At 40.1% G+C, this 26,620-nt stretch overlaps 1 protein-coding gene across 1 annotated transcript in view; it reads right to left on the bottom strand.

Annotated features, from left to right (window-relative positions):
• TENM2 (teneurin transmembrane protein 2) overlaps positions 1–24,564 on the bottom strand; it is a 923,830-nt gene extending 899,266 nt beyond the window's left edge. The window contains exon 1 of the mRNA XM_035013873.1: positions 24,339–24,564. Within this exon, the coding sequence (XP_034869764.1) occupies positions 24,339–24,564 (226 nt within the window). The remainder of the gene's footprint in view (positions 1–24,338) is intronic.
• Between the last annotated feature and the right edge of the window lie 2,056 nt (positions 24,565–26,620).

Below are 26,620 nucleotides of genomic sequence, written 5' to 3'. Positions count from 1 at the left end.
ACAATTTTTTTTTAAAAAAAGATAAAAACAAAAACAAACAACCCCCCCCCCCCACCAAACTGTGCCCTTACGGAGTTTACGAATAGATTAAGCACACGTTAGAATATAAAGCATGAAGCAGGATAAAGGGAAATAAGGAGTGAGTGCCAAGCTGGTTAGTGCAGCTGTTAGTTTTTACAGAGTAGGTAGGCATGTAACCAGGGATGGTCTGTCCACTTCAGCTACGTCCTCTGTTTGTCAGCCTCTTTGCTCTTCTTTGTTTTTCCCTCCTCTTTGCTTGGGAACAGGTGGGATTGTATAGCTTCTGAAATACTAATAGGAAGGGTCGATTTTTTTCCTTCAAATTTTTATTTAAATTCTAGTTAACATACAGTGTAATATTGGTTTCAGGAGTAGAATTCAGTGATTCATCACTTACATACAACATCCAGTGCTCATCATAACAAGTGCCCTCCTTAATGTCCATCACCCATTTAGCCCATCCCCCACCCACCTCCCTCTATCAACGAAGGGTCAATTTTTAAGTTTAGTACCACTTGAAAAAATATCATCCCCACTATGCCTGTTATTGACTTTTGTAATAGTTCTCTAACACTTTTTGCATTAGTCTTTTTTTCTTTTAATTTTTTAGAGAGAGAAAGAGAGAGGGCATGAGTGCAGGGTGGAGGGGCAGAGGGAGAGAGAGAGAAAAACCCAAGCAAACTCCATGCTGAGCATGGAGCCCGAAAGCAGGGCTCCATGCAGGGCTCCACACAGGGCTCAATCTCACAACCCTGAGATCAGACCTGAGCCGAAACCAAGAGTCAGATTCTTAACTGACTGCGCTACCCAGGCATCCCTGCCTTAGTCCATTAAATATTCCTGCCAACAGAGAACTATTCACTCCATGAGCACCTACATTTGAGCTAAACTTAATCTCAATTCTGTGAATATCTCAAAAATCTGCCAATGAAAAATTATGGCATCATATGCAGGTCACCCTACATATTGCCACTTGTTAAAGAATAAGACATAGAAAGCCAAATTAATGGAGAAAAATGGCCATGTTCTCTAATTACCTGTGGAAATCTTGGGGCAGATTGGTTAAAAATAAGTTAACAACCATATGGTACCATCTTACCTGTTAACTTTGCAAAAATTGTAAAATCATGATGCCATCTAATGCTGTCCAGCTTGTAGTTGAATTACAACTGGAACTAAATTACGGGTCGTAGTGTAAAACGATAAGAGCCATTTGAGAGAAGTTTGCTGTTCCAAGAGGCTCAGAAGTGTTCATTCTCTTTCACTCATTAATCCTATTTCTAGAAACTTACTCTAAATGTCTGTATACTTGTTTAGTGAATCTTACTTGTTTTCGTAAAAAAAAAAAAATGGCAGTGATCTAATTACTTACCATGCAAGGAATGGTTAAGTAAAATTTCATATATTAGTCCAATGTGTGGTATTTGGTGATTAAAAAGAAAATCACTGAGGATATGTAAGTCTGAAGGATAACTGAAGAATAAAAGGATGTAAAAGTGTAACTATTCTATGTAAGAATGTATCCAGATGGATGAGATAGGAGCTAAAATGAAATGAAGAAAATAAAAACTTGATTTGTTATGAATGGGTGTCATAAAGATGTCTATATCATTAATATATATATTAATATTATGCAAGTAATATGTATCTAATAATAATTTATGTACTAAAATAATTTCATGTGTTACAGTATTGTTATTGTTCTAACATTATTTCTACAATTAAAAATATAATTTTCATGTTTGAGGCACGCAAATTATGGACCAAGCCCAGGAAATTGTATTAGATGGTGATGTCCCACTTTTTGTTAACTGTGTCATGTCATCTTTAAGATGATATCTATCTCATCTTATGTAAAGATTCCAGGGCTCCTAAATATATTAAATCACATGTTAAACATATTTTCTCATTTCTCCAAATTCAAGATTTTAATTCTCCTTAATGCCCTATTTTAATTGGAATGCTGCTAAATCCGTTGACAGTCTTACCAACCATTTTAACAGCCTTTTAATTTGTCGTCTAGAAAATTATAACTCTTCATTAACTTTGGGAGACACAGCATTGCAGTTGTGATATATCATTCCTCATTTTATTAACAATCTACTTAATGAAATTCAGGCTTCGAGCAGATGATGGTGATAATGTAAGCACTTGTCCTGGATTTTTTTTTTCTTTAACAAAATTAAGAATTTACTGATAAGCATAATAGGAGAAAAAACATCCAATTCCTCAGCAATGCAAGAAGTAAAAACCTAAAGAAAGAGAGTTTTCAGTCCTCCTATGTATAATTAATATCCATATAATTTTTTCTAAAATGCTCAATGTCTTTACAACGCCATTTGCCGCTCTAAGGTAATACAGAAAGGCTATGTCAGTCTCTCGGTATTTGTAAACATAACCCACTTGGATCAAAAATTGGGGATGACATAATCTGGTAGAGGATCTTGGTGAGCATGAAAATGACAATGGGGGGGAAGTGGGTGGAGAAGAAAGGACACTCCCTTCAGGGTAAGTCTGGAGGTTCTTTACTCCAAATGGCATTCACCATTAGTTCTCACTCAGCAGATTTCACAACCTATGGTATTAGTAATGTGAAATTAAAAATGAGCAGACATAGTCAAAGATCTAGCAAGTAAACAGAAGAGCCGGGACTGAGTCCACACAGAAGCAGAGATAGAGTGATCTGAGAGGGGTCTGATAGATCATTCATGCCTTCCTTGGCCTCATTTTAAGAGAAAAGTGAGGTTTAAAGAGGATAAGTGACATGTCAAGGTGACAAAGTAAATTAGCATCAGAGTCCAAGTCGGGTCAAGGCTTCAGGAGGACAGGGTCCTCTCGCCAGGGTCCTGTCCAGCAGTGTAGATGCTCACTGCTCAGCTGCTGGGCCCCTCCAAGAATGTCACACTTTATCCTGTATCACCTTGGTACTGTCACCCAAAACTAGAGACGGTTATGAAAGATAGCTTCCACGGGAAAAAGCCTCTCGTGCAAGTTTTTTTTTTTCTTTTGTTCAGGTTTATGTAGCAAACGTTGTAACACACTGAGATTAATTTTCACATAAGACCTATTTTTCCCATGGGAATCAGACATCATTTCATTTTTTGTTCCCTTCTCGTATCATGACACTGCCCTCCCTAGGGATGATTTGTTGTATAGGTGGATAGCTGCCCACAGACACATTCAAAATGAGACAGAAAAATCCAGCAAGTCTTGCCTTTGTCTCTTGACTCCATCTTTTCTGTTCTGGGCATTTGTGTGTTTGGGACCGAGATGCAAGAGTTCCTTTTGAGATAAATCTAAGCAATACTTCACAGTTAGGGTAAATGGAGACTAAGAGTATACCCAATTACTACACAGCCTACAGTATTTATTGTTCCTTGTTCTAATGGTCATTTGATTAAAATATACCACAATCAGACCCAATCAAATCACTTAACTCTGTGCACAAACTCTTTAAGTAATTTAACACATATTTAGTACATACAATTTTTGTGTATAGTTATGAACATAAATATATAAATATATAAATTTATTTATGTACTTGCAAATTTACAAATCTATAAATTTTAATGTGTTTAATATATGTAATATGTTCTATGTGATTTATCAAGCATGCATATATAATATGTATATATTTATGCACTTTGCATATGTATATCACTATATATGTGTATGGTCAATTGAAAAAAAATAAAAGTATAATAATGCTACAATTCCAAATACTATAGGATTTAATAATTATAATGCCATTGCAAAAAAACCCTGAAGTTTCAGGGGTAGTCATTTGGCCTTTTATAACTCCCTTTACTTGGGCCTTAGAGAAATAAGACATAGGATCCCTACATTCATAAAATTTAAAATTGGCTTAACAAAATATCAGTACAACAAAATGACACATTATAGATTATGATACTGGGATATGATTTGTAAGGAGAATTTTATTTTGTTTTAAGAAGTATTTTTTTAAGATTTATTTATTTGAGAGAGAGAGCGAGCGCAAGTGCGCTCACGCGCATATGCAAGCACGTGCATAAGCAGGGGCGTAGGAGCAGAAGGAGACAGACAGAGACAATCCTTGAGCAGACTGCCTGCTGAACATGGAGTCCACTGCACAGGGCTCAGTCCCAGGACTCCGAGATCATGAGCTGAGCCGAAAACAAGAGTCGGTTGCTTAATTGACTGAGACACCCAGGCGCCCCTTATGAAGTATTTTTGATTTTTGATGCACGCCCTAAACATTTAGATTTATACTAAAGTCCAGCTTACTTGTTATTTTTTTCTCTCTACATAAGCATAATTTAAAATACTCACAAATTTATATTGAGCAAGTTAGTAACATGCACAAAGATTTATGTAGAATGATCACTGAAGCATTCTAGTTACAAAAAGCATGTAAAAACTAAAATTCCACTGGAATAAAAAGATTAAGTGGAAGGAAGAGCATGGATATAGCCACATGGCAATGACACACGGTTGTTGAAGAAATCTTATTCCAGAAGAGTATTTCAAGAAAAAAAAAAAAATCAGGACACAATAAGTAAAAAGAGCAGAGTACTAAAAGCTCATATAATTCCAATTCTGAAAATATGTTACATATGTGCACAGGCAGCTAAAAGGCTAGAAAATAAACATGCCAAAATGATAATAGCAATTGCTAATGAGAGGTAAGATCATTGGTTGTTTTAATTTTCTTCTTTATATATTTGTCATCCTCAAATTCTTTACAATGGATATGCATTGTTTTTACAATCAGAAAAGAAATGCAATCCAAGTAATTTAAAAAGACGCTCAAAGACTGATTCACAAATTATCCAAAACCCCAAGCAGCAGCCTGAGCCCTACTCCTCTTCTCCATGAAGCTTGGTTATGCTGCCACATTCAAACATCCAGGGTCCCCCAAATGCTGAGCCAAACCAGGCACTAAAGAACTCACTATTTTCTAAAAATATAGCGAAATGAAGACAGACTCTAGTACTGAGCACTGTATGTTAAATACTCTAATTATTAATAATGCAATTAATTTAATGAAAAGGATACTTAATAAAATAAGAATAAATGGGGTTTAAACTAAGTCCTTCACTGTCTAAGGTTCATTCAGGTCCCAGCGAAACAATTATTTACATTTAGTATAAACTAATTTACTGTTATTATCATTTTTATTAATGTCATCAATTTCTCTGATTTACTTTCACACATTCAAGGGGAATCAACAACACTAATTTTCCAGCCTATAATTTGTATGTAACAACCAAGCCTGGTGTCCATCTCTCATATGAACTTAATTCTTTCTTTTTTTAGTTGTTTAGGGTTCAGTCCTGATCAAATGAAATTCAGAATGCTATTTATTTCTTTCCTAAAACACAAAACCTCCTACTCAGGGGTCACTGCAATTGCATCAAATGAAAGTCTAATTAATGTGTTTATTAAGGTTACTCTGAAATAAATACATTTATGCAAGAGTGAAAAGGCTTCTTTTTCTTTTTTTTTTTTTTAAGCAAGTGCCAGGTGATAGCATCTAGATACACAAACACCACATTCTCTAAGGAGGACTTTCTACAAATATTTTTAAAGGCTCCTTTTGGCTCTGAATAATATACTGGGGCTGCTACAGGAGCATGAGTCGGGCTGTGAGAAGCCATAATCCGAATATGCTAAGAAAATGTAAGCAAAAAATTGCAAATAAAACTGCTTATATTCATGTAACTTGTTTGGCGACAGCCGTATAGCATAAGGAAAGCTGCTATAACTCATAACAGCATCTTGTAATAAAACAGCTCTATGCATCCCTCTCAAACTGTTCAGTGCTCAGAACTCATCAGATGGCTGAGTAAGCATTACACTTTGGGACAGTAAATCTGTTTCCAATATGGTGTACATTCACAGATAGGCGCTTTAGTATTCATCCTAAGACACTTTCAGCTAAGTACTCATAAAGAAAGGGTAATCACATATTTAAATATCGGGATGCTATTTTCTCTGTCTACTTTAGTAATCTAGTTCACGGTAGAACAAACCTAAATGGATCTTAGGAAACCTTTAGCAAACTCAACCCTGACTCATAGTGTAGAATCTCTACCTACAGTGGTCTCTGGGAAACCTTCCCTTTTGCTCCCATAATACTCAGTGCTTCTGTTTGCCATAGTAGTTTCTGTGTGATATTAGCATTATACTCTCTTTATTGCCCTCACATTAGCTTGTGGGTTTCCTTAGAGCATGGACTGTACCTTTTCCATGTCTATATTTCTAGCTCTTAAACAAAACCAGGGACAAAGCCAGCCATAGGTAAGTGTTTGATGATTGACTGAGTGATCCCCCATGGTTTAAAGTCCTTAGACAGGGTTTGAGGTCCTGAATCCTTTCCACAGTCCTAAGGTTTGCATGCAGGTGAGAATAAAGTGAATAGCGTCTGAGGCTTTCAAGCTGTTTAGAGATGTTCATTTTTCTGAGGGATACATCCTGGTTCGAGCTTTGGAAGAGATTGCTTCTATCCTGCTATCAGAGAGAGGGAGAGTGGCAGTTCTTGTTTTTCCTGTTTTCCTGTGTGGCACTACATCCATAGCAAGCTTACCTGCCTCAGGTAAGGGACACAATGTAGGAGACTTATTAGGGGAGACAGGAACATTCTCTCAGAAAAGTGATTTTTAAATGTAAACCTCCCCCCATACAGATAAAGATTCAAGCCCCTACAAAATTAGATCATTTAGAACTCTAGGCAATTCTAAAGGTAAAAGTATTGAGCAGTTAGGTTGGTCTGAGCTGAGTGTGAACTCTGTCTAAGCAGGAACATCCCCACCGTCGCTGCCCCTGCTCTCACCTCCACAGTGGTCTCCCTTGGTTTTACTTTTGTGTGTCTGCCCCCATGTTAGAAACTAGGAACACTGTGATCTCGACTTTAAGCCTCCATGGCAGATTTCTCTCTTAGAAAAGGAACACTATAGGCAGAGCTTGATGGCAGATTGGTAAGTGGGACTTTGTGAGATTTGGGCCACATGAAATGCTGCCTCACCACCAAGCGGTGACTGGAATTCAGAGGGGAAGACATTGGCCCTGGGTGGACAGAGAACAGCTCTGGTGGGCTGGGAGGTGAGAGAGGACACAGCTCCCTCTGGTACCTGAGAGATCTCATGGTTTCAGGGGTTCCTGGGCTCAGTCTCCTGGGCTGGACCATACCCAGGAGGTCGCTGTGAACACATGAATGTGTTTGAGCACATGGGATTTTGAAGTAGAGTTGTGGAGTTGACAAAGAAATCTGTCATAGGCATTTTACCCACCTCAACAATTTGGTGATAACAAGTGCTGCTTACAGAGTATTTCATCATTAATAAACTTCACCCCACATGTAAACCTTTGGAGTAGGTCCTAGGACACTGGATGTACAGAGGAATACATCTGCCCCAGGGAGTCTTGCCCAAGACCTGCCCAGCATCTTGTGGCTCATCACGGTCCAGCACAGGCTTGAAGCCGTGTCTCCCTACTTCAAATTCTGGGTCCTGAATTGCTGAATTGCTGGAAATGTGCGCAAGGGAATAACAGGAGGCAGGAGGTGGCTTTCTCAGCAGGCTGGAACTCTGACTTGCTCTGATTCACCCCATTTATTCACACAGGAAACAGCAGGAGAGAGACACAGGGATAACGAACCTAAGGTAAAGATGGGTGAGGACACCTCAAGGAGCTGGAGGCTGTAGCAGTCAGAGAATGGTCCAGCCCATCACTTAACAGGGGTGAGGAGGGGAGAACTATCTCCTCTGGTTTCAGAGAAAGGAAAGGAGATGGTACACACACACACACACACACACACAAACACACAAGTGAGGACAGCTAAAGACCATGGGGTTTTTTTGTTTTTTTTTAAATTTTTTATTGTTATTTAATCCCCACACATTACATCATTAGTTTTAGATGTAGTGTTCCATGATTCATTGTTTGTGCATAACACCCAGTGCTCCATGCAGAACATGCCCTCCTCAATACCCACCACCAGGCTAACCCATCCTCCCACCCCCCTCCCCTCTAGAACCCTCAGTTTGTTTTTCAGAGTCCATCGTAAAGACCATGGTTTTGATGTTTAAATGATTCACACATGAACACTGGAGAGGCAAAGGACAGAGTTTCCCCACCCATGTCTCCTGCTTCACACTTGTTAAATATAAACAGATTCCTTAGTCAATGTAAACTCAACCCCATGAATTTAGGGGAGAGAACAAGGAACCTGACCAGCAGGTGGTTTAGCTGGATGAATTCTGAATTAGAATCCCAGCTCTAAACTTGGAAGCTCTATGTGACCTTGGCCATCTCAGAAGCTCTCTAGGCCTCAGTTTCCTTATCTGTCGAGTGAGTGGTTTGAAATAGATCGGCCCTGAGGGTCTGTGTGGTTCTGATATTCTATGTTCCCAGTACTTTTGGGAGAGTTACCATACCCTCATCATCTATGGTTTCCAGAGAAATAGCATCTGTCACATCAATGACACAGTATTTGTGTCCCTCCCTTTATTTTTCTTCTGCTAAGGTGTTTTAATCCTGACAGTATAATAGAATAAATCACAGCCATCAGAGATGGGAGTGACACTGGCCACACACATTCAAGATAAACAGTCAAAAATCACTCACCCATGCCTTCCCCTTTGCCCACAGCCTCTGCTGTCTGACAACACTAAGGTTGAACTATGATTTCCATCTGGCTGCTCAGATCTGTGCACCAAAATAACCCTCTGCATTGTCTTAATAGCTGTAATGATACTCTGCTCTTCAGCAGCCTGTCTGTTCAGACCATCTCAATATTTGACTTCTTCCCTCCAGCAAGTGTTGAGGTAAGAATGGTTGTTATATAGTCAATCAACAAATGGTTCTTAGCGCCTGCAAACAGCAGCACTACAGGTAGATTGCTTAGGTTTGATCTTCTTTCCACCACTTCTGTACAAGTTGCCTGCCCTTGGGAGGGTAACTAACCTCTCAAAACCTTGGTTCCCCTTAAGCATGGTGATGATTTTTATTTATGAACCTCATAGGTATGAGACACACATACTAAGGTATGAACCTCAGTAACTTTAGCTATTAACATTACTGCTACTCCTCTCTTGCCTCTGTGTTAGACAAGAGAAGGCGATCATTAGAGTGATAGAGAATTGCAGAAATAGATGAAGGTGATAAAAAGCTTCAAAAAAGACAGAGTTCTCAGAATAACTGGCCCGGGGGCTAAATAAGTCCCATAAATGGGTGATTTTCAAGATGAACTCCTATCCACTTCTTTCCTTTGTTTCCTCAACACGTAGCTTAGCTGGCATCCCTGCACCCATCTGTGAAAGCTATCTGTGAATGAGAAGCTATGATATTCCATACAACCAAGGATGGGTATGTTTGTGTATGACAGAGGGTTTTTATCTTAAAAAAAAAGATTCTTCCCTCTTAAGAAAAAAAGGACTGTGACTTACCTAAATTAAACCACCTTTAAAAAGCTAAGGAATGAATCACTGTCCACTAAGGATGACTGAGGAACAAGAAGTCAATATTCACCATGCCTTCCAAGGGAAGTGGCAAGGGGTGGAAGCTAGAGGAGGATATATGGTTTAAGATAAAGCAAAAAAGGACTGAACGTACTGTTCTGATCCGGAAAGTGAGACTTAGGGATAAGGGCCATGATCTGATTGAAATGTGCTTTCTTCGTGATCCACAAAACATCCACTGCTCATCTCTGTAACTCTTAGCAAATTCAGTACAAGGAGTGAGCTTATTGCCTTCCATGTATAGATGAACTCAGAGACTTCACAAATTTCTGTCAGACACACTTGAACCAGCCTCTAGGACTTGGGATGCTGTTTCCCCTTAAAGTAATCCTGGATGGCTTGTACCTGTTCTTCCTGCTTACACTCCACCTTAGGATTTGTTTCCCCACTGAGAAGTCAGCGACTTCTTTGTGCCGTAATGATATTCTACTGCTCTCCAGCTGAAAATCCTCAAATAGTTTCCACTGTCCTCTTAGTTCTGATGATCATGATCTCTGTATTTCGGTTTGAGCACGTGCCACTTCAAATCATGCAATGGGAAGTATTATCATTAAACAAACAAACAAAACCTCTGTGAAAGAAGATTCCTTCTGTTCATTTCATCCCTGCCTCAGCCCCTTTACAAAATGTGCTGAGTCCCTGCCACAGCATGCTGAATCCTTCTGTTAAAGACCAAAAGCAAGTAGCTTACAGTATTAAGCTGCTACAGAATTAAACATTCTATGACAAATCATTCTCCCAAGATGTAAACTGAGGTTGAACAAAAAGTAAGTTGTTTGCACAGATACTAATTCTATCTCTTATGACTTTGAGATCAAGCCATTTGAGTTTCCTCAAAAGGGTTAATGAAAGACCCCCCGAAGGTCTCTGAAATCTGAGGCTGAAATTACAGCATGTGTTATTATTACTGTTTTTGTTAGTCACCCAGAACACAAGTAAGATGTGTGCTTAGAGGATATAAAAAAGAAACAAAATGCACGTTGGCTTTCACTCAGGGTTTGGCTAAAAATACATTCCGACATGCAGCGCACAGGCATGTCCTAGAAAGCTCACATGGTACTGGGGGCGGCCAAGAGGCAGCTCTGGCTTTGTCTGGCAACAAAGATCACTTGATCATGCGGAGAGCAGGGGGTCTGGCAGAGTCAGCTTTGAGTAACAAACTGTGCCTTCCCATGGTCCTTCCCAATCTACTGTGGCCAAACTGAAATAACACAGGGCAAACAGATGCCCTAGGGGGGAGGCGGGGGGGGGGGTAAGGGAGGATGGGGGAGAGCTTTGGGACCAGATGCAATCCCTCCAAATTCTAATGTATGATGAGAATCTCTGTTAAACAAACATTTATTAAATGTCTCTGTGAATGGCCCTATAGCTGGTACTAAGGGGGATGGAAAGATGAATGAGGCACTGTCTTCATCCTCAAGGAACTCACAGGGTATATTTACAGCTTGCTTTTCTGCACGGAGATCGGATGTGATGGCTTTCTAAGGGGAAAAAGCACTACCACGTTTCCTAGGCATGTAGTGAGAAGTCGCACATGTACTAAAAGCAACAACAAAGATGACCAACCAGGGAACTCTCTCTATATTTTTGCAACTTTCATATAAATCTAAAACTATTCTAAAATTAAAAGTTTACCATTAAAAAAAAAAAAAAAAACTAACCAACCAAACAGAAATCATAATGTTTCTTACATAAAACAAAATAAAAAACAAACCACAAACATTCTAAAATTTAGTAAATACCAGGCCATATCTGGAACACAAGCTCAGGGCCTTCCTTTTCAATCAATCAGTTCCCAACTAAGAAGTCCTATGCTGGCATCTTTGGGAGCTATGTCTCCCAGATGGGACAGTCTTCTTTTGGCCTACATGGTGTATCTCCAAACGATTTAGCTACCAAAGGCCTTGACCCACCATGCCCCAAAAGCAGAGGCTGAGAAGAATTCTTGTGAATAAGTACTTTACTTGGGAAGTCACTCAGAAGAGCAGGAGAGAGGGACAGGGTGAAAAACAGGACAGGAGAAGAGCCAATATAAGGATGAGTGATAGAGTTGGCCACTGTTGTGGGAACCTAGCAATGATGGTGCTGGGACCTTCCAAGGAGCCTTAGGCTATACTTCTCAGGATGAAGGAGAGGAGCTTCTGAACACATTGGTCAAGGTGGCCCCACAGGTGCTGATTCTGGGATGGCTTACACTTGATTGTCCTCATCCTCAAGGGCATTTATGACCTTATTGTCAGAAAATTCCAGGGCAGGAAAAGAGGCCAGCATGTTGTGCAGAGCTTACTTAAAGAGCTCCAAGAGTACATTACAGCAACATTTAAAACCTGAGGCTTTTATGGAAAAAAAAAATCCAGATTTCTCATTTTCTTGATAAGTTGTGAGATCTAGAACACTAGACTTGAATTCCCCAAAGGCGCCAAACTGCCAGAGCCGAGAGGCACTGCCTGGACCTACATAATCCAAATCGGGACAGTCCCCATCCCTGACACATAGTTGAAAACCCAGCTTGTTTTCATTCCTTGAGCTTACCTGCCTTCTCCTGTGAATGTTGGACTTTTTGCCCTGACTTGAACTATTCCTAGACTTCATAAACATTCACAGTGAAAAGCAAGCAGGGACTTACTATTAACACTATCTTTTCTCCCTGGCTTCATCTTTCAAAATAAACATAATTTGATTGTGTTTCTTCCAACAGTAGGTTTCAATTCATCATTACTGCTTTGATGTTGAAGATGTTAGATCAATGGATATAATTAATTGATTACGTGCTATATTCCAAGCCAGATGCTCACATTAAATCCTCACATTTAATGTTTAGCAGAATGTAAGATAAGAAGTAGGAGTGCTAGAAGAATCAGTCCACTTGCTTCCTCGGACTCAGAACAAAGAGGTGGACCCTGACAACCAAGGACTTGCAACATTTAATATGCAAACAAATGGCTGCTCATTATTGGTTTGGAAATACTATACAATGAGCTCCCAGCAACATGGCATTTATTAAGCAAAGACCTCTAGGAATTAGGAAGCTCTTTTGAAACCAGAATTATGGGCTTTTGCATGAAAAGTGAGATTCCAAGTCACCATCCTAAGCATAAGGCCCTGAATGTTTGAAAGGCTATCAGTTACCAAAGTTATATTCCATAGAGTTCATCCAGTGACACTCAATCCTTCAAGATGTTTATATAAAAATATTGATGCCTTAGTCCAACCTCCCAATGATTCAGATTTAATTAGTCCTGGGCAGGGTTTGGGCATGGGGTCTTTTCAAAACTCCCCAGAAGAGTCTAATGAGTTGCCACTGGTCTGGAGACAGAAATGGCATGGGGCTGCAGCCACCTTCACTGTCCCCTCACTGCTCAGCACCTTGCTGTAGCCTCCCTGCTGCTCAACCTCTGGGTTTGTGAAGTAGGAAGTGTGAAGTGGGTCATGTCCAGGCCAGGCTTTTGCAACACATACAAATGGGGGTCGGAGTGTGAGCATTCACTGAATTGTTGTTGTGAACTAAGAAGAATTTGAACCCAAGGCTGCCAGATGAACCGAGGTCTTTTTTTTTTTTTTAAAGATTTATTTATTTATTTATTTGACAGAGAGAGACACAGCAAGAGAGGGAACACAAGCAGGGGGAGTGGGAGAGGGAGAAGCAGGCTCCCCGCAGAGCAGGGAGCCCGATGTGGGACTCGATCCCAGGACCCTGGGATCATGACCTGAGCCGAAGGCAGTCGCTTAACCGACTGAGCCACCCAGGCACCCGAACCGAGGTCTTTTTAAAGTTGATAGTGTCACCTGGATTGGCAGTCACGTTGAGAGGAATTTGTTTGGGCTACGGATATTCACCCTGCAGTTGACTAGACTTTTTCTTCTTCTTCTTCTTCTTTTTTTTTTTTTTGTTAGAACATTAAAGTAATATTTTTCCCTTCTTTCAATGTTCTAGCAAACAGATCCATAGAAACATATTTAATCCACTGGAATCACTCTCCTAATAAATTCCACATTTTGGTTCAAAGCGCTACAGATAAATTCAGTGCTTTAATTCCCACACACGAAGCGGACTTTACCTGTACAAGGACGAACTGAGAAGCACGCATTATACAGCCAAGGTGGCAGCAGACGTGGGGGGATTTAAAAGGAAGTGCTTCAAACTATTTTTAAAATAAAATGCATCCCACTGGGACAGCAACTGCCCAATGCCTACTATTCATAAATCAGGTTGAACAAAGAGAAGCTTCACATTTTGTGGCTCTGGCCAAAGAAAAAGACCTGAAAAGGAGGGAGAATAACAGATTCAGCTGAGAATACAATGGAGCCCATCTGATTTTCTCTGCTTCTTTTTGTTGTTGTTGTTGTTGTTTTATTCCCAAAAAGATCTTTCTATCTTGGAGAAAATACATTAAAGATAATGCTCATAGTAACTTGGGGAAAATATTCCAAATATTATAAAAGACTGGTGGACATTATTAAATAAGTCTGTGTTGCATTTATTTTTAATATCTTTGCACACACTCAGTATTTGTTCTAATCGCTCCCAGCAGAGATTTATTGCTAAAGTAGATCTGACTTGAGGTTGAGGGAAAAGGAAAGCAATCAGTGCGGGAGGAATATTGAGTAACTTGGTGCAAGGGAGTTTGGCTGCAGCAGGGAGAGAGGGCTTGGGAAATATGCATGCCAATTAAGGTGCTCAAGAAATGAACATGAATTCATTTCGGGTACATACTAGTCCCCTCCTCTTCATACGTCCATGGGGATGCTTCTGGAATTGCCAGAGCTGAAAATTAAATTATAAACCTAAAACATGACGCTGAAAATGTAATGTCTCCTTTGATAATATTAGTTCGATGATTCATCAGTGGGTGCGGCGGCACCTCTCCTGGACCCACACCGTAAGGCATGGTGAGCCCGACATTGGCAATTACTCCATCTCTCACAGCAGTTTCTCTAAAGCTCCCAGTCAGAATTATATCCTGTCACAGATCCCATTGCACCAAAGGCCTCCTACACATATGACACAGTGGGTCCCTACAGAGGCACAACTGCAATCTGTGGCAATAGCAGAGAAAAGCTCAGAGTGGATCACCAATACTCCCAGAAAGCAAATGTTAGTGCAGTGTATGAATGTCAGAGTGTGCTGGAGAAAGCTCTTGCAAGGTGGCATTTCACAGTGTGGGATTTAATACTGTCACGCTGGACAGACACACAGCCCCCGTGCTCTAAGTTCCTTTTCTGAGCCGTGCTTTAAATTCTTCTTCTTGGAACAGGAAACAAGCCACTAATAAGAATAAATTCTCGTGGAGTCGCAACCATGAGCCACTGCAGAGCACTTCGCTTATCTCCCTTTTCATGGGAGTCTGAATCCACAGGCCCTGTATGCTGAGTCACTCAGACCGAGGTTAACGGTCACAATGGCAGCTCATGAAGGGCCACCTGAGTTCAGAAGGCAGAGGTTTCACCAAAGAGGTAAGGTAAGCCTTGTGGGAAGAAAGGATTTGGAATAGGCAGATACGTATTCTACAAAGAAGAAATGGGCAAAGGAAAGTACATGCTCTTCCGGCTATTGCTATGGCCTTTAGGGGCCAAGTAGAGAAAGTCAGTGGCTGAAGAGAGAACTGGGAGAAGACAAAAGGCAAGAGATGTGGCCTGTGGCAAACTGGAATGTGAATGGACTGGCCACAGGCACTCGATTCAACATTTCTAAAGCAATCTGTAAGCCAGACTAAACGTATGTAGGGGCTGAGTATGCCTGTGTGCATTAACTTTGTGACCTCTGATTTAGGGGATAAAAAGGAGGTCACCTCTGAGTAAGGGAGTGGGAAATAAAACTAGTCCTGTCTGATTTACTTATGCCTAGAATACGCAGTCAAGGTAGGACTGAGTAGAACGTGTAAAGGAAGTTTTTTTTTTTTTTTTCCTACTCTCTTTGCAGGATTTTCTTCTTCCTTTTCCTGTCCATTGATTACCTGTGTTCCCATGTGAGCTTCTTATTTCTTAACCTTGTACATTTTTCCTGGATGATCACACTGAGTCCCAAGAAATTATTAGCTGTCAACTCCTAAATCTCTATCCAGCTCAGATCTCTCAGCAGAATTTCAGAGCCTGTACGTTCAGCTGCCTATTAGATATCTACATGTGCGTGGCCTAAGGGTGCCTCCAACTCAAAAGGTCCACACTTACACATCCTTTTTTTTTTTAAAGATTTTATTTATTTATTTGAGACAGAGAGAATGAGAGAGAGCACATGAGAGCGGGGAGGGTCAGAGGCAGAAGCAGGCTCCCTGCCGAGCAGGGAGCCTGATGCGGGACTCGATCCCGGGACTCCAGGATCATGACCTGAGCCGAAGGCAGTCGCTTAACCAACTGAGCCACCCAGGCGCCCCCACACTTACACATCCTATCCACAAACCAGCTCATCCTCTGTTTCGAACCCCAGTGACTAGCACTAACATTGAGACAGTTGCCATAACCAGAAACTTCAGTCCTTGAATCTTCTTCTCTACCTCACCTTGAGTCTCCCATCCGTTGCCAGGAAGTATTAACCCCACATTCTAAACATCCTCAGCTTTGCTAGTCAAGTTACCAGTTGGCAGGAATACAATACATACTCACTTGTACACACAACATACCCCTCACACACATGCTGAGTCTCTGATTTATTGAGCCAATGACAGATGAATAAGGTACTGTTGTCTCACAGAAAAGAGGTAGATAAAACTTGATCTTTTTTCTGCATTTTTCTTGCCATGAATCCATAGGAGGTGTTCTGTTGCTGATGCTACTCTATGTAGGCAGGAACCTAACAAGGTTGAGGGGGAAAAAAATCTAAACTCTTGTAACAATGCTACATTTTTATACTCAGGTGTATGTAACCACTCCAGGAGAACCTGAACTAACAATCTATGCACTTCCATTTAAGGGCTTAATTACAACCATTGACCCTTCCTGGCTCTTTAAGTAAACTGAACATCAGAAAGGTAAAATTCCCAATGCCCAAGAGTCCCAGAACAATATATCTGCCTCCATTTTTACAGAGTCCTAAAAAGGACAACAATCTTCGTGGCTTAACAACATTTTTCAAGCATCTCCATCATCCCAAGTCAACTACTAAGCTCCCTTGCCTCCATGAAACACACTCTCCTAACCTACCTCACTGAGCATCTTGTCTCCCAAGCCAGCATTATCTCTTCAAAAAGCATCATGACCCACTTTCAGCCTACTACTCTAGCTCATTTGTCCCCACTCTACATTCAGCTAACTTGAACTTCTTTTAGATTCTTAGAACAACCAAGCTTTGTCATCTCTGAACCTTTGCATGTTCTGCATCTTTTGCCTGAAAACTTCTTGCCAATCTGATCACCCAACTCCTCGTCCTTCAAGTGTATGAAAGGATGTCATGATTTCTGACATTCCTGATGCACAATTCTGGGTTAGATGCCTCTCCAGAATTACACAACATTTTCCCTTTTTGGTGTTTATCAGACATACCTAGTTACATGTCTATTATATTTTTCCTTTTTAGGATCACCAGGCTTTGTGTGGTTATAGACTATGTTTGCCTTATTCATTGCTCTAAACCATAACTTAACACAGTTGCCTCATGGGTTCCCCAAAATATATTTGGATTAATTTGAGTGAAGGGGCAAAAATAGGGCAATGTTTTAGAAATTCAAGACTATCTATGATACCACCCACCCCCCCAAAAAAAGTGCCAGGGGAAGGACTAAGGGAAGGAGGCAATTTGAATGGTGAAGTAGTTGTCCAGTCTTGAAATGTTGGAAGCTTCCCATGGAATGAGAAACTTGGACAAAAGATAAATTAAGAAAGAATAACCATCATAACTTGATGAGCATCAGTATAAAAAAAAAAAAAGAGTCTTCTTGGAAGACAAAAATGCAAGAGTTGTGATACCAATTCCCAAAAGCTAGGAAATAAAAATGGAAACAGATTTTGAGGAAAAGACAATTAAGTTTTCTACTGGACTATTTAAGAAGACATACTCCAGGAGTAGTTAGAAAAGTAGAAATGGAGCTTGGAAATACCATTTATGTTAGACTTGAGTATCAGCAGGTTTGGGAGCATCTTGTATGAGGCCAGTCAGTATTCCTCACCCACTTCTGATACCAGAACCTTTCTTTCCAATATGGAATTCATTCCATCCAGTTTAGGAGGCACTCACCATGAGCCATCTCCAGGCACAGAGAAGGCCTAAGTCAAAGGCATGGCCAAGAAAAGTCAGAGTGATAGGGGCATCAGCAGGTGTTCCCTGCGAGGCCTATCTGGATCTGACCCTTTCCAACAATGTTATGGAGGGCAGAGAATGTGAGAGTGGGATTATCAACAGGCAGCTTCAAATAGATTCTCTCCAAAGAATAAAGCCAAGTCAGAAAATGAGAAATAAGAGACGGTACGTGTAGGTCCAGATGCATTGTTAGATTCTCAAGTGATGTAAGACAAGGCATCACATATTTTTCATAAGCTCGTTTCAGTTGGAATATTATTGTACTTTCACTTGTAACTGAAAAAGTCTTGAAAAGTAGGAACAGTGAATGTGAAGTTATAGGAACTGGACTGTTACAAAGAAAGTGCCACAGGAAAGAAAGAATGGAGGGCTAAGGGCGAAACTGGAGAAGAACCACAGAAAAAGAGCAAGAAAAGAAATTCAATTCAGAGAAAGTTAGATCAAAAGTAGAATGCAGAACTGACAACAGGTAATTACTTAAAGGGCAATAATTGGGCAAGCACAAATCTTAAAATTTGAACTGTATAGATTTAATACCAGAAGGGCAGTGAATACAACAAAGAAAATCCAGAGAAGACTGAATCACTAAGTGGCAAGGACTTCAAATTATGACCTATAGAGTGATGAGAATGGATTAATTTTCTCCAGAGTTTATAAGGATAAAACCTTCCCTTAATTAAACCCAGCCCTAAAATTCACATTTATTTTTATGCCATAAAATGCACACCTTTAAAACAAAGTCCATATCCGGTGACACTACCTTAGAGCATTTTTTTTCTGATCTTTTTTCTTTGTTTACTTGTAAAGTTGTTTGACTAGAAACTCTTACAGTGTGTTGGCATCAGCTGACAGTTGTTAGATGGTATCTTTCCTTTTTCTCTAAAAATAGGGAAATAATGTGTGCGTTATGTTCATCTTTGGTAGCAAAGGGTATGGTGCACAGGGAGTCAAACACACTTTATCAACAACTGGAAGAAAAATTCTGGATTTGAAGATGTCAGAATTTTTGCAAGTCGTAAGAAACAAGAAACAAGAAAAAAATCCAAGGGAAAAAAACTCTCTTGCACACAATATTAGGAGAGGTGGAGAGCTGATGATAACCACTTTTGCTGGCAACGGACTTAAAATGACAATAACGATAACCACGAGCACCTATTTAGCACTTATTAAAAGAAAGATAGCATCCATACCATGATAAATGCATAATCATAAAAACATTATCCCAATAACTATAATGTGGGAACTTCTGCAGAGGGAGAAAATGAGATTCAGAGTTTCTATGTTCTGGAATTTGATCAAGCTCACACTGATGGAACACATCAGTACTGGGGTACAGAAAGTTGAGCTTCGCGTCTGCATGCCTAACTGCTTTCCTATGTGCCTCTCAAATGAAGCAAGAAGGATTAAAATTAGCCAGCAAGAAGACAATGGATCATATTACACTGAAAAGTTGTAGATTCTCTTTTTCTTAAAAAAATCAATCAATCAACAACACAACCAAAGAATAAGAAGCAGCATGTTATTCTCAGTTGAGTTATGAAAAGAAGTCCTGCCTAGAGGTGGGAAAATAAATTAAAAACAATCTTCTCAAGGTACTTTTTAGCCTTCCAAATACTGACCTGACAAACTTTCGAACTTCACTAAAACTCTTTGTAGGGAAAGGGCTGGGGTTTTCAATACAGAATCTTTCTAACTGTTGCTTTGGGTACAGTGTAAAAATAAGTTTTTTAAGACACTGGTATAGGCAGAAATACTCATAGGTTTCCAAAGTATTTCACCAATTCTTATATACATTGATTGAATGAATACAGTTAACATTTTAGCTTATAGTGGTTCATGAGTTTCTAGCACATCAACACAGGTTAAATTTATGCTACGCCAGATTACACAGAGTAAAATATATTGGCCCAACTATTTTAAAGATCACAAGAGTGAAAATTGGTTTATGAAATACCAAAAGCAAACCTAGTCGAATAAGTGTATGTGTGTACATCTTTACGTACTTTTTAAGTGCATCAAAGGGCTGGTGAAAGTTATTTCTGTGCTAGAACTGATTGAGGGAACTGATGCAAGCGTATCTTCAAAAATCCAATCTTCCCCCAATTCTTTCTTCAACCTTGACCCAAAGAGACAGCCTGAGGAGCAGAGAAAGAATTCAATCTTGGCCCCCTCTCCAGAGACTTGCACTACTAACTAGAAAGAAGGGCTTTTTGAGGCGTGAGAAGCCTGGCTGAATTCTCTGGCCCACTGGGCCTTGCCTAGCACAGAAACCAGTCGGTTCTGCTTTCCTGAGCAATATCATTTAGATAGCAACACCTTTCTTGGTTAGCGTTCCAGGTTGAGAGGTTGTGGTAAAAGGTGATGACTAGAGGGAAGGGCAAAGAATTGATGCTGACAGCCTGGCACGCGTTCTGACAGCAGGAACTTTTTCCTGCAGTGGTGGCTGGTGGAGAGCTACTGTAGGTAGGAACGCTTACAGGGAGTTTGGGACAGCTGTGGGAATGGTGGCAAATGGGTGAGCACAGGAATCAAGATCAGCAGTGCTGGCGGCAGTGCTCATGGGACATTCAAGGTAGCAACTGTAGTTCCTACAGTAAGAAACGTTTAAAGGTGTTGATACCAAAAAGGCTTACAAACGGAACTTCACAGCCTTTGACTTAGGCTTTACGAGCTTGTTTTTGTTTGTTTATTTATTTATTTGCGAGGGCATCAAACACAGTAGTTCAAGTTCAAGACACAGCTCTTGAATCCAGCTTCTGGGATTTAAAACTTGTCTTCACCAATTCCTATATTTATGACCTTGGAATGAATTATTTAACCTCTTCATGCCTCAGTTTCCTTAACCAGCAAAAACAGAGTAAAAATAGGACCCACCTCACAACACTGTTGTGAACGTTCCCCTGGTTTAATATCAGCAAAATGCTTAGACTGACACCTGACATATAGAAAGTGCTCAACGAATGTTAGCCATTATTCTTTTGTTGTTCTCACTGTTCTTGTTCAATACATCTGAAAATGGTGTACTAATCCCAGTGAAACACAAAATGTAGACCAGAGTCACAGGCACATTAATATGCAAAAGCAGAGTTCAAGTCTAACTTGAGGCTCGCAAGCCATGGGGGAATGTCTTGCGTATCACACTGCTCTACACCCTCACTTCAGGGTCCCAAAGAACAAGCTTATACAATCTGCCTGAGCACTTGGCTGACCTTCATCATCCAAAGTGGCATCTATTTCACGGGTTAGACTGGGGCTGGGTCTGACCGGAGATTAGACCACTGGTCACTTTTGTCAGGTGCATTAACTCTCAGACCACTAGGATGCTATTCAGTGCAGAATTAGTCATTTACTAATTACTAATTACTCCAATGGCCACAGACCTAAGGTCAGCAATTTTCTCCCTTCACACCAGGAGGATCCAGCATAATAGAGGCCAGACAGGTAATTTGCATTGTCTCTTCTTAGGAGCAGAGGCTGATCCTGTGTTGAAAGCAAGCGAAGAAGGTATAATTTGATGGGAACTTTCATAAGCTTCTCATAGGAACACCTAGTCTCTCTCTCCTGCTGGGGTCTGGCAGGTTCTCACATTTGAGACTTGCAGATACTTGCAGGGGAACTGGACAGGGTCTGACCCTGGCCCCACACCACTTTTAGTAACTGGCAATTCTTTTCCACTCTGAGCATCTGGAGAGTCATCCAACTGTGTTTGCCAAACTTGCTTGAATGTGAGAAGCATGTTTGTTTTATGATCAGTGTCTTGGGTTTTAAATAAGAATACCACAGGAGATGATCCTGCTATGATCCTTGCTAATGTACCTCTAGGCTAATAAGTTCTGAGATGATCCTGCTCTTTGATTTCATGAATAAGAAAATAAAATGGGAAATGCATGACATTTAAAAATTATTGTTATTCCTGAGAGTAAAATTTATTTTAACCCTCTCTGTAGTGGCTAAGTTTCACGTTGACTATGATGCCTGCCAGATTGTATCTCCTGTTCTTCCTCTCCTTAAATATGTGCTTATTTACTTCCTGAGTTCAATTTTAGAACCCATCAAAGTAGATCCACTCAGACTCTGACTACATTTTCATGCATAAATTCATAGATGTCTTCAGAAGGAACTGCACTTGCATATGCAAATACTTTCCAATGCCTTTTCATTTCTACTTTTGGCCTGCAGTTTTTAATTCATGCAAACACATTACACAAACAAATATGGGCTCAATAACAACACACGGCATATGTGAATTGTTAATTGCAAAGCTATGGGTTTGATATGGCCAAGCAACTTCCATTATTATCAATGGAGAGGAACAAGATTAAACAGGAAGAATAAAGGTATATTTGAACATAAAATCCCAAGCATTTGGTTTCATTTTATGTAAATATTAATAAGGGAAAAGGTGACAGGACAACCCACAATTCAACAATAATCTGGGATCTACAGCTCAGTGCACAATGATCCAGAAACTAGGATGCACCTTTAATGAGACTTAGGAAGAAAGCTCAACATTTCTGCACAGAATCATAAGAAACAAAAATGTATGCAGCAACACTGTAAATAAAACCAAAAATATAGTAGAAAAATGAAAGGCTTTCAACCATGCTGAACATGCATCACCTTTCAAAATATTTGAGTCTTGTATTAGTGACACTCTTGGAAATAACAAGTGTCCTAATACTTTATATTGCAAATTTAAGCAGTCTCTTAATTAATTAAGCTGGGATTCTTCATATTTTTTTCCCCAATTCCCACTCATGCACTTTGGGGTCAGGAGAGAACTTAGTGAAGTAAAACATTTGTTGAAGTTACTCACAGATCAAAGACATTTGATACAGAGCAATTTTCAAGCAACCGTCCCCCTGTTTGAAGTGTGCTTTATTTATATGAAGATAACTCAGAAAAGGAGAGTGTAGATTAAATAAAAATTGTATCCTGCAAGGGTCTACAATTGCAGTGGAAATATAATTTTGACTGTTTCTCTGCTGATTTTTTAAAAAATATCTGTTAAATATAAAAACTGGAGCTAGGTTAACTGGGAGCATACAAGAACATGTTTTTTAGAACAAACACTGGATTACAGATTTGTGTGTGTGTGTGTACGTGTGTATATACATAGAGAGAGAATACATATATGTGGTGTTTTCACCAGGAATGGAATTCCAAGCTATCAACTGAATGTTTGTGATCTCCCCCACCAAAAAAATCTTATATTGAAACCTAATCCCCAGTGGTATTTGGAGGTGGGGCTTTTGGGAGGTGACTGAGTCATGAGGGTAGAACCCTCATGAGTGGGTTTAATGCCCTTATAAAAGACGACCCGGAGAGCGCCCCTGCCCTCTTCAGCTATGTGAGGACACAGGGAAAGACAGCAGTCAATAAACCAGGAAGCTAGCTCTCACCAGACACTAAATTTGCTAGTACATTTATCTTGGACTTTCCAGCCTCCAGAACTATACGAAATAAATTTCTATTGTTTATAAGCCACCCATTTATGGTATTTTGTTATAGCAGCCAGAAAGAACTAAGACACAAGCTAAAGTATCTCATGAGGAATTGAATTAGTTGCAATATTCAGGAACAGGAACAAGAAACAAGAAATAAAGAGTCAATGTTATAAACAAATGATGCAATAACCTAGCAGGCAGGGCCTGGAATCTTGGCAGAGTGACCCTTGCTGATGCATTCCCTGTGGTTTTGTGCATTCACTTGTAATTTTGCTAAGCTGTTCATGTAAATCACACATGGCAAGGCTGGTCCACAAAGGACAAGACATGGAACTCATGAGTCAACCTCACCATACTGCCTCTCAGCACTGTTTTTGCTTTAAGTCTACATGTCCATACATTTACAGCAACCCTTGACAAGCGATAACAAACTTCCTCATGGATATTGGATATGAAGAGAATGCCAACTGTTAGTGCTTGAGAAAAATATCCTCCTCCCCAAAGAAATCAAAATACTGAAAGAAAAATAAGTTTTGGTGAAAGTAGCAGGGAGAATTATATCTGTGGAATTGGGTAATAACATACATCAGTTCACCTATGTTCTGAAACACAAAAAGACAAATGCATAACTCAAAATTACCACCACATCTGAGGAGGAAAGAAATTATATATTACACAGGATAGGGGAGGTTCGCATAGATTTTAATCAATATAGCATTTTTTTCAAAGAGAATCTAACTGAGAAGCTCAATGTGTAAAACAGTAGAAATTCGAGCAGTTTAAAAGCCACAGATAGTTTTGAGTTCCTCAGGACAGGGATTCATAATGGTCTCAGGAATACCCCTTACAGAGCCAAAGGTTTGCTATATGTTACATTTATCAAAACCTACCATTGTGGGACTCCAAAGCAACCACCAAATTGTCAAGGAATTCAGCATCCAGGACAAAAGAGGCTCTTCTGTCATTCCCACAGGATTCTGCTATGGGTCGATAAAAGGATTGTTCTCTTAAACTAAACTCTAAAGGAGAGATGATGGCAGCAAGCTTTGCTTCCAGTTTTACCAACCTCAGTGATCGACACGCAACAGTGCAAGAACGTAAGGCAGCTCGGAGCAAGTCAGTAGGGTCAGCTCTACCTACCTTGTCTTGGAAACTCATCTGACTCCCGGTGAACGAGGTCCGTGACTCGGTTTCCATAGTGCATCCTGCTGTCATGGTCATAGGCCTTCAGAGTCTCACTGGAGCTGTAGGACTTTTGCGTGGGCACGCGGCAGTCTTCACTGTCCAGGGAGGAACTCGTGTAGCGGCACTCTTTGCCACACCGCCCCCTGGTCAGAGAGCGGTGTCGCCTGTCCTTCACATCCATTATTCTGGGTTCGACAGAAAGTCGACACTTTCAGAAAAGTGAGGGCTGAGTTTTGGCACTTGTCACTTTGCCACCTGAAAACATCAAAGGAAAAGAACAAGACTGTGATTATAAGAAATGCTGCCTTCAGTTCTGACTCATTCTCTGACTCAGATAAAAACATAAAAAGGGAATTTGGTCAGTGGTGTACAATCTCTTTTCCAAATGTTTAATGCATACTTAAACAATCAGCCTAAATAGAACAACTGGATACAGTAAATTAATTCTTTTGCTGGTTAATAGATTTTGAGAAAAAAAATAGTATTAAAATAACTCATCTTTTGATTTTCCTATATGTACACAGATGACATAAGTCTGTCAGTAATGCAAGATTTTACTATGAAGTGGCTCAAAGCAAAACTGATTTTACCCATCTTTAATTGCACTGTCTTTTTGCTATAGAGAGGTTGGGGTAAAGCAAATATCAAAATTAAATAAATAAAAATAAAAGAAAAGTACATGGCGGCATACATATATGCTACCGAAGCTCTGCAATGGTACCAAGTCACATCTGACTAACATAAAATTGCCTAGCTGGGTCTCAAGAATAGTAATACAAGCCATTCTTGACGTGCAAACAATCCTCCTCTGATTTCTTTTTTTAAGATTTTATTTATTTGAGAAGGAGAATGAGAATGAGAGAGAGGGAGAAAGAGAAAGAGAGCATGAGTTGGGGAGAGGCAGAGGGAGAAGGAGAAGCAGACTCCCCGCTGAGCAGGGAGCCCAATATGGGGCTCAATCCCAGCACCATGAGATCATGACCTGAACCAAGGCAGACGCTTAACTGAATGATCCACCCAGGTGCCCGGCTCCTCTGATTTTTTTAATGAACCTTCAGCAAACTCCTAATCAGTTTTCTTTCCTTTGCAAATCTGTGTCTTGAACACAGCAGGTCACTCCCTTCCCTAGTCATCTACCAATAGGAGATCCTGCTCACAAGAGGTCTAACTGGCACAACCACCTGATCATCAACCTAAGCCTGCTGGGCTTCATTGCTGGGCTAGCTACTGCTGAAAAGAAAAATGGGGAAGAGTAAATGAATGCAAGAGGTAAACTAATGGGAAGGAATCTCTTTAACATATGAACTGGCAACCAGAGAGCCCCTCAGTCTGTCACTTGACCCCCTGAGCCTGAAAGTGTATGCCAAACATCACTCAGAAAACACTAGCCTTCTGCCTAGCAAATACAACAAAATCGCTTCGATGCCTCCAAGTTTCAAATGATAGGCTCTTACTGATTTCATTGGCCATGCAAAATAGCACGGACCATAGGGCCAGGGCCTGGACAGAATGGACAAATATGAAATTTAATTAAAATGGAAAATACAACCCAGAGCGAGCATAATGATTTTTCTCCAGTCTTCTGTTGCTCACTTCCTCCTCAATATGTCAGAAAATATTTGGTGAGCAGATCTGTAGTTTTGAACTCCTCTGCTCTTCTTTGGCTATTTACCACACTGTAATGGGATGCCCATTTATACCAAAGAACTAGCCTGTATGCAAAGCTATGTGCATGGCATCTGTCTCAAGAGGGCAGAAGCCAAGTTATCCTTCCCTTGTCTTTTTACACTAAGCGTCCCTTTTGGATCTCATGAATCCTCCTGATTTATATTATTTGTATACTTTATCAAATACTGCTTATAATCATGGACAATTTTGTTTGAAAATTGACAATTAAAAAGAGGGTACACCTGTTGTGAACACCAAGCACAGTGGTATTGCTGCCACGATCACTTATAAAAGAGCTAATCTTTAGTTTCCTGGATCGTACAGATCCTGACTCAGGAGGCTGAGAAGCATCTTTGCGAGTTACGAGTCAAGACCCCAGGACCTGCTTGAAGGACACAAATACTCAATGTTGGCATGGAAGTTTTTGTGGCTGTATAGCTGATCCAAGTATCTTAACACTAATGCAATTTCTAGATGCCAAAAATCACCTTCCCTAGTTTACGACATGTGATCTCAACATTTTGGAATTCATATTACAGGCTGGTTAAGAGCATGACCACTTAAATCTT

This window comes from Mirounga leonina, unplaced genomic scaffold (genome assembly GCF_011800145.1).
Source record: "Mirounga leonina isolate KUSES-001 unplaced genomic scaffold, KU_Mleo_1.0 Mir_104, whole genome shotgun sequence".
Taxonomy (NCBI): domain Eukaryota; kingdom Metazoa; phylum Chordata; class Mammalia; order Carnivora; family Phocidae; genus Mirounga; species Mirounga leonina.
Note: the sequence above shows the minus strand (reverse complement) of the source record. Positions and strands in the feature narration are given on the sequence as shown.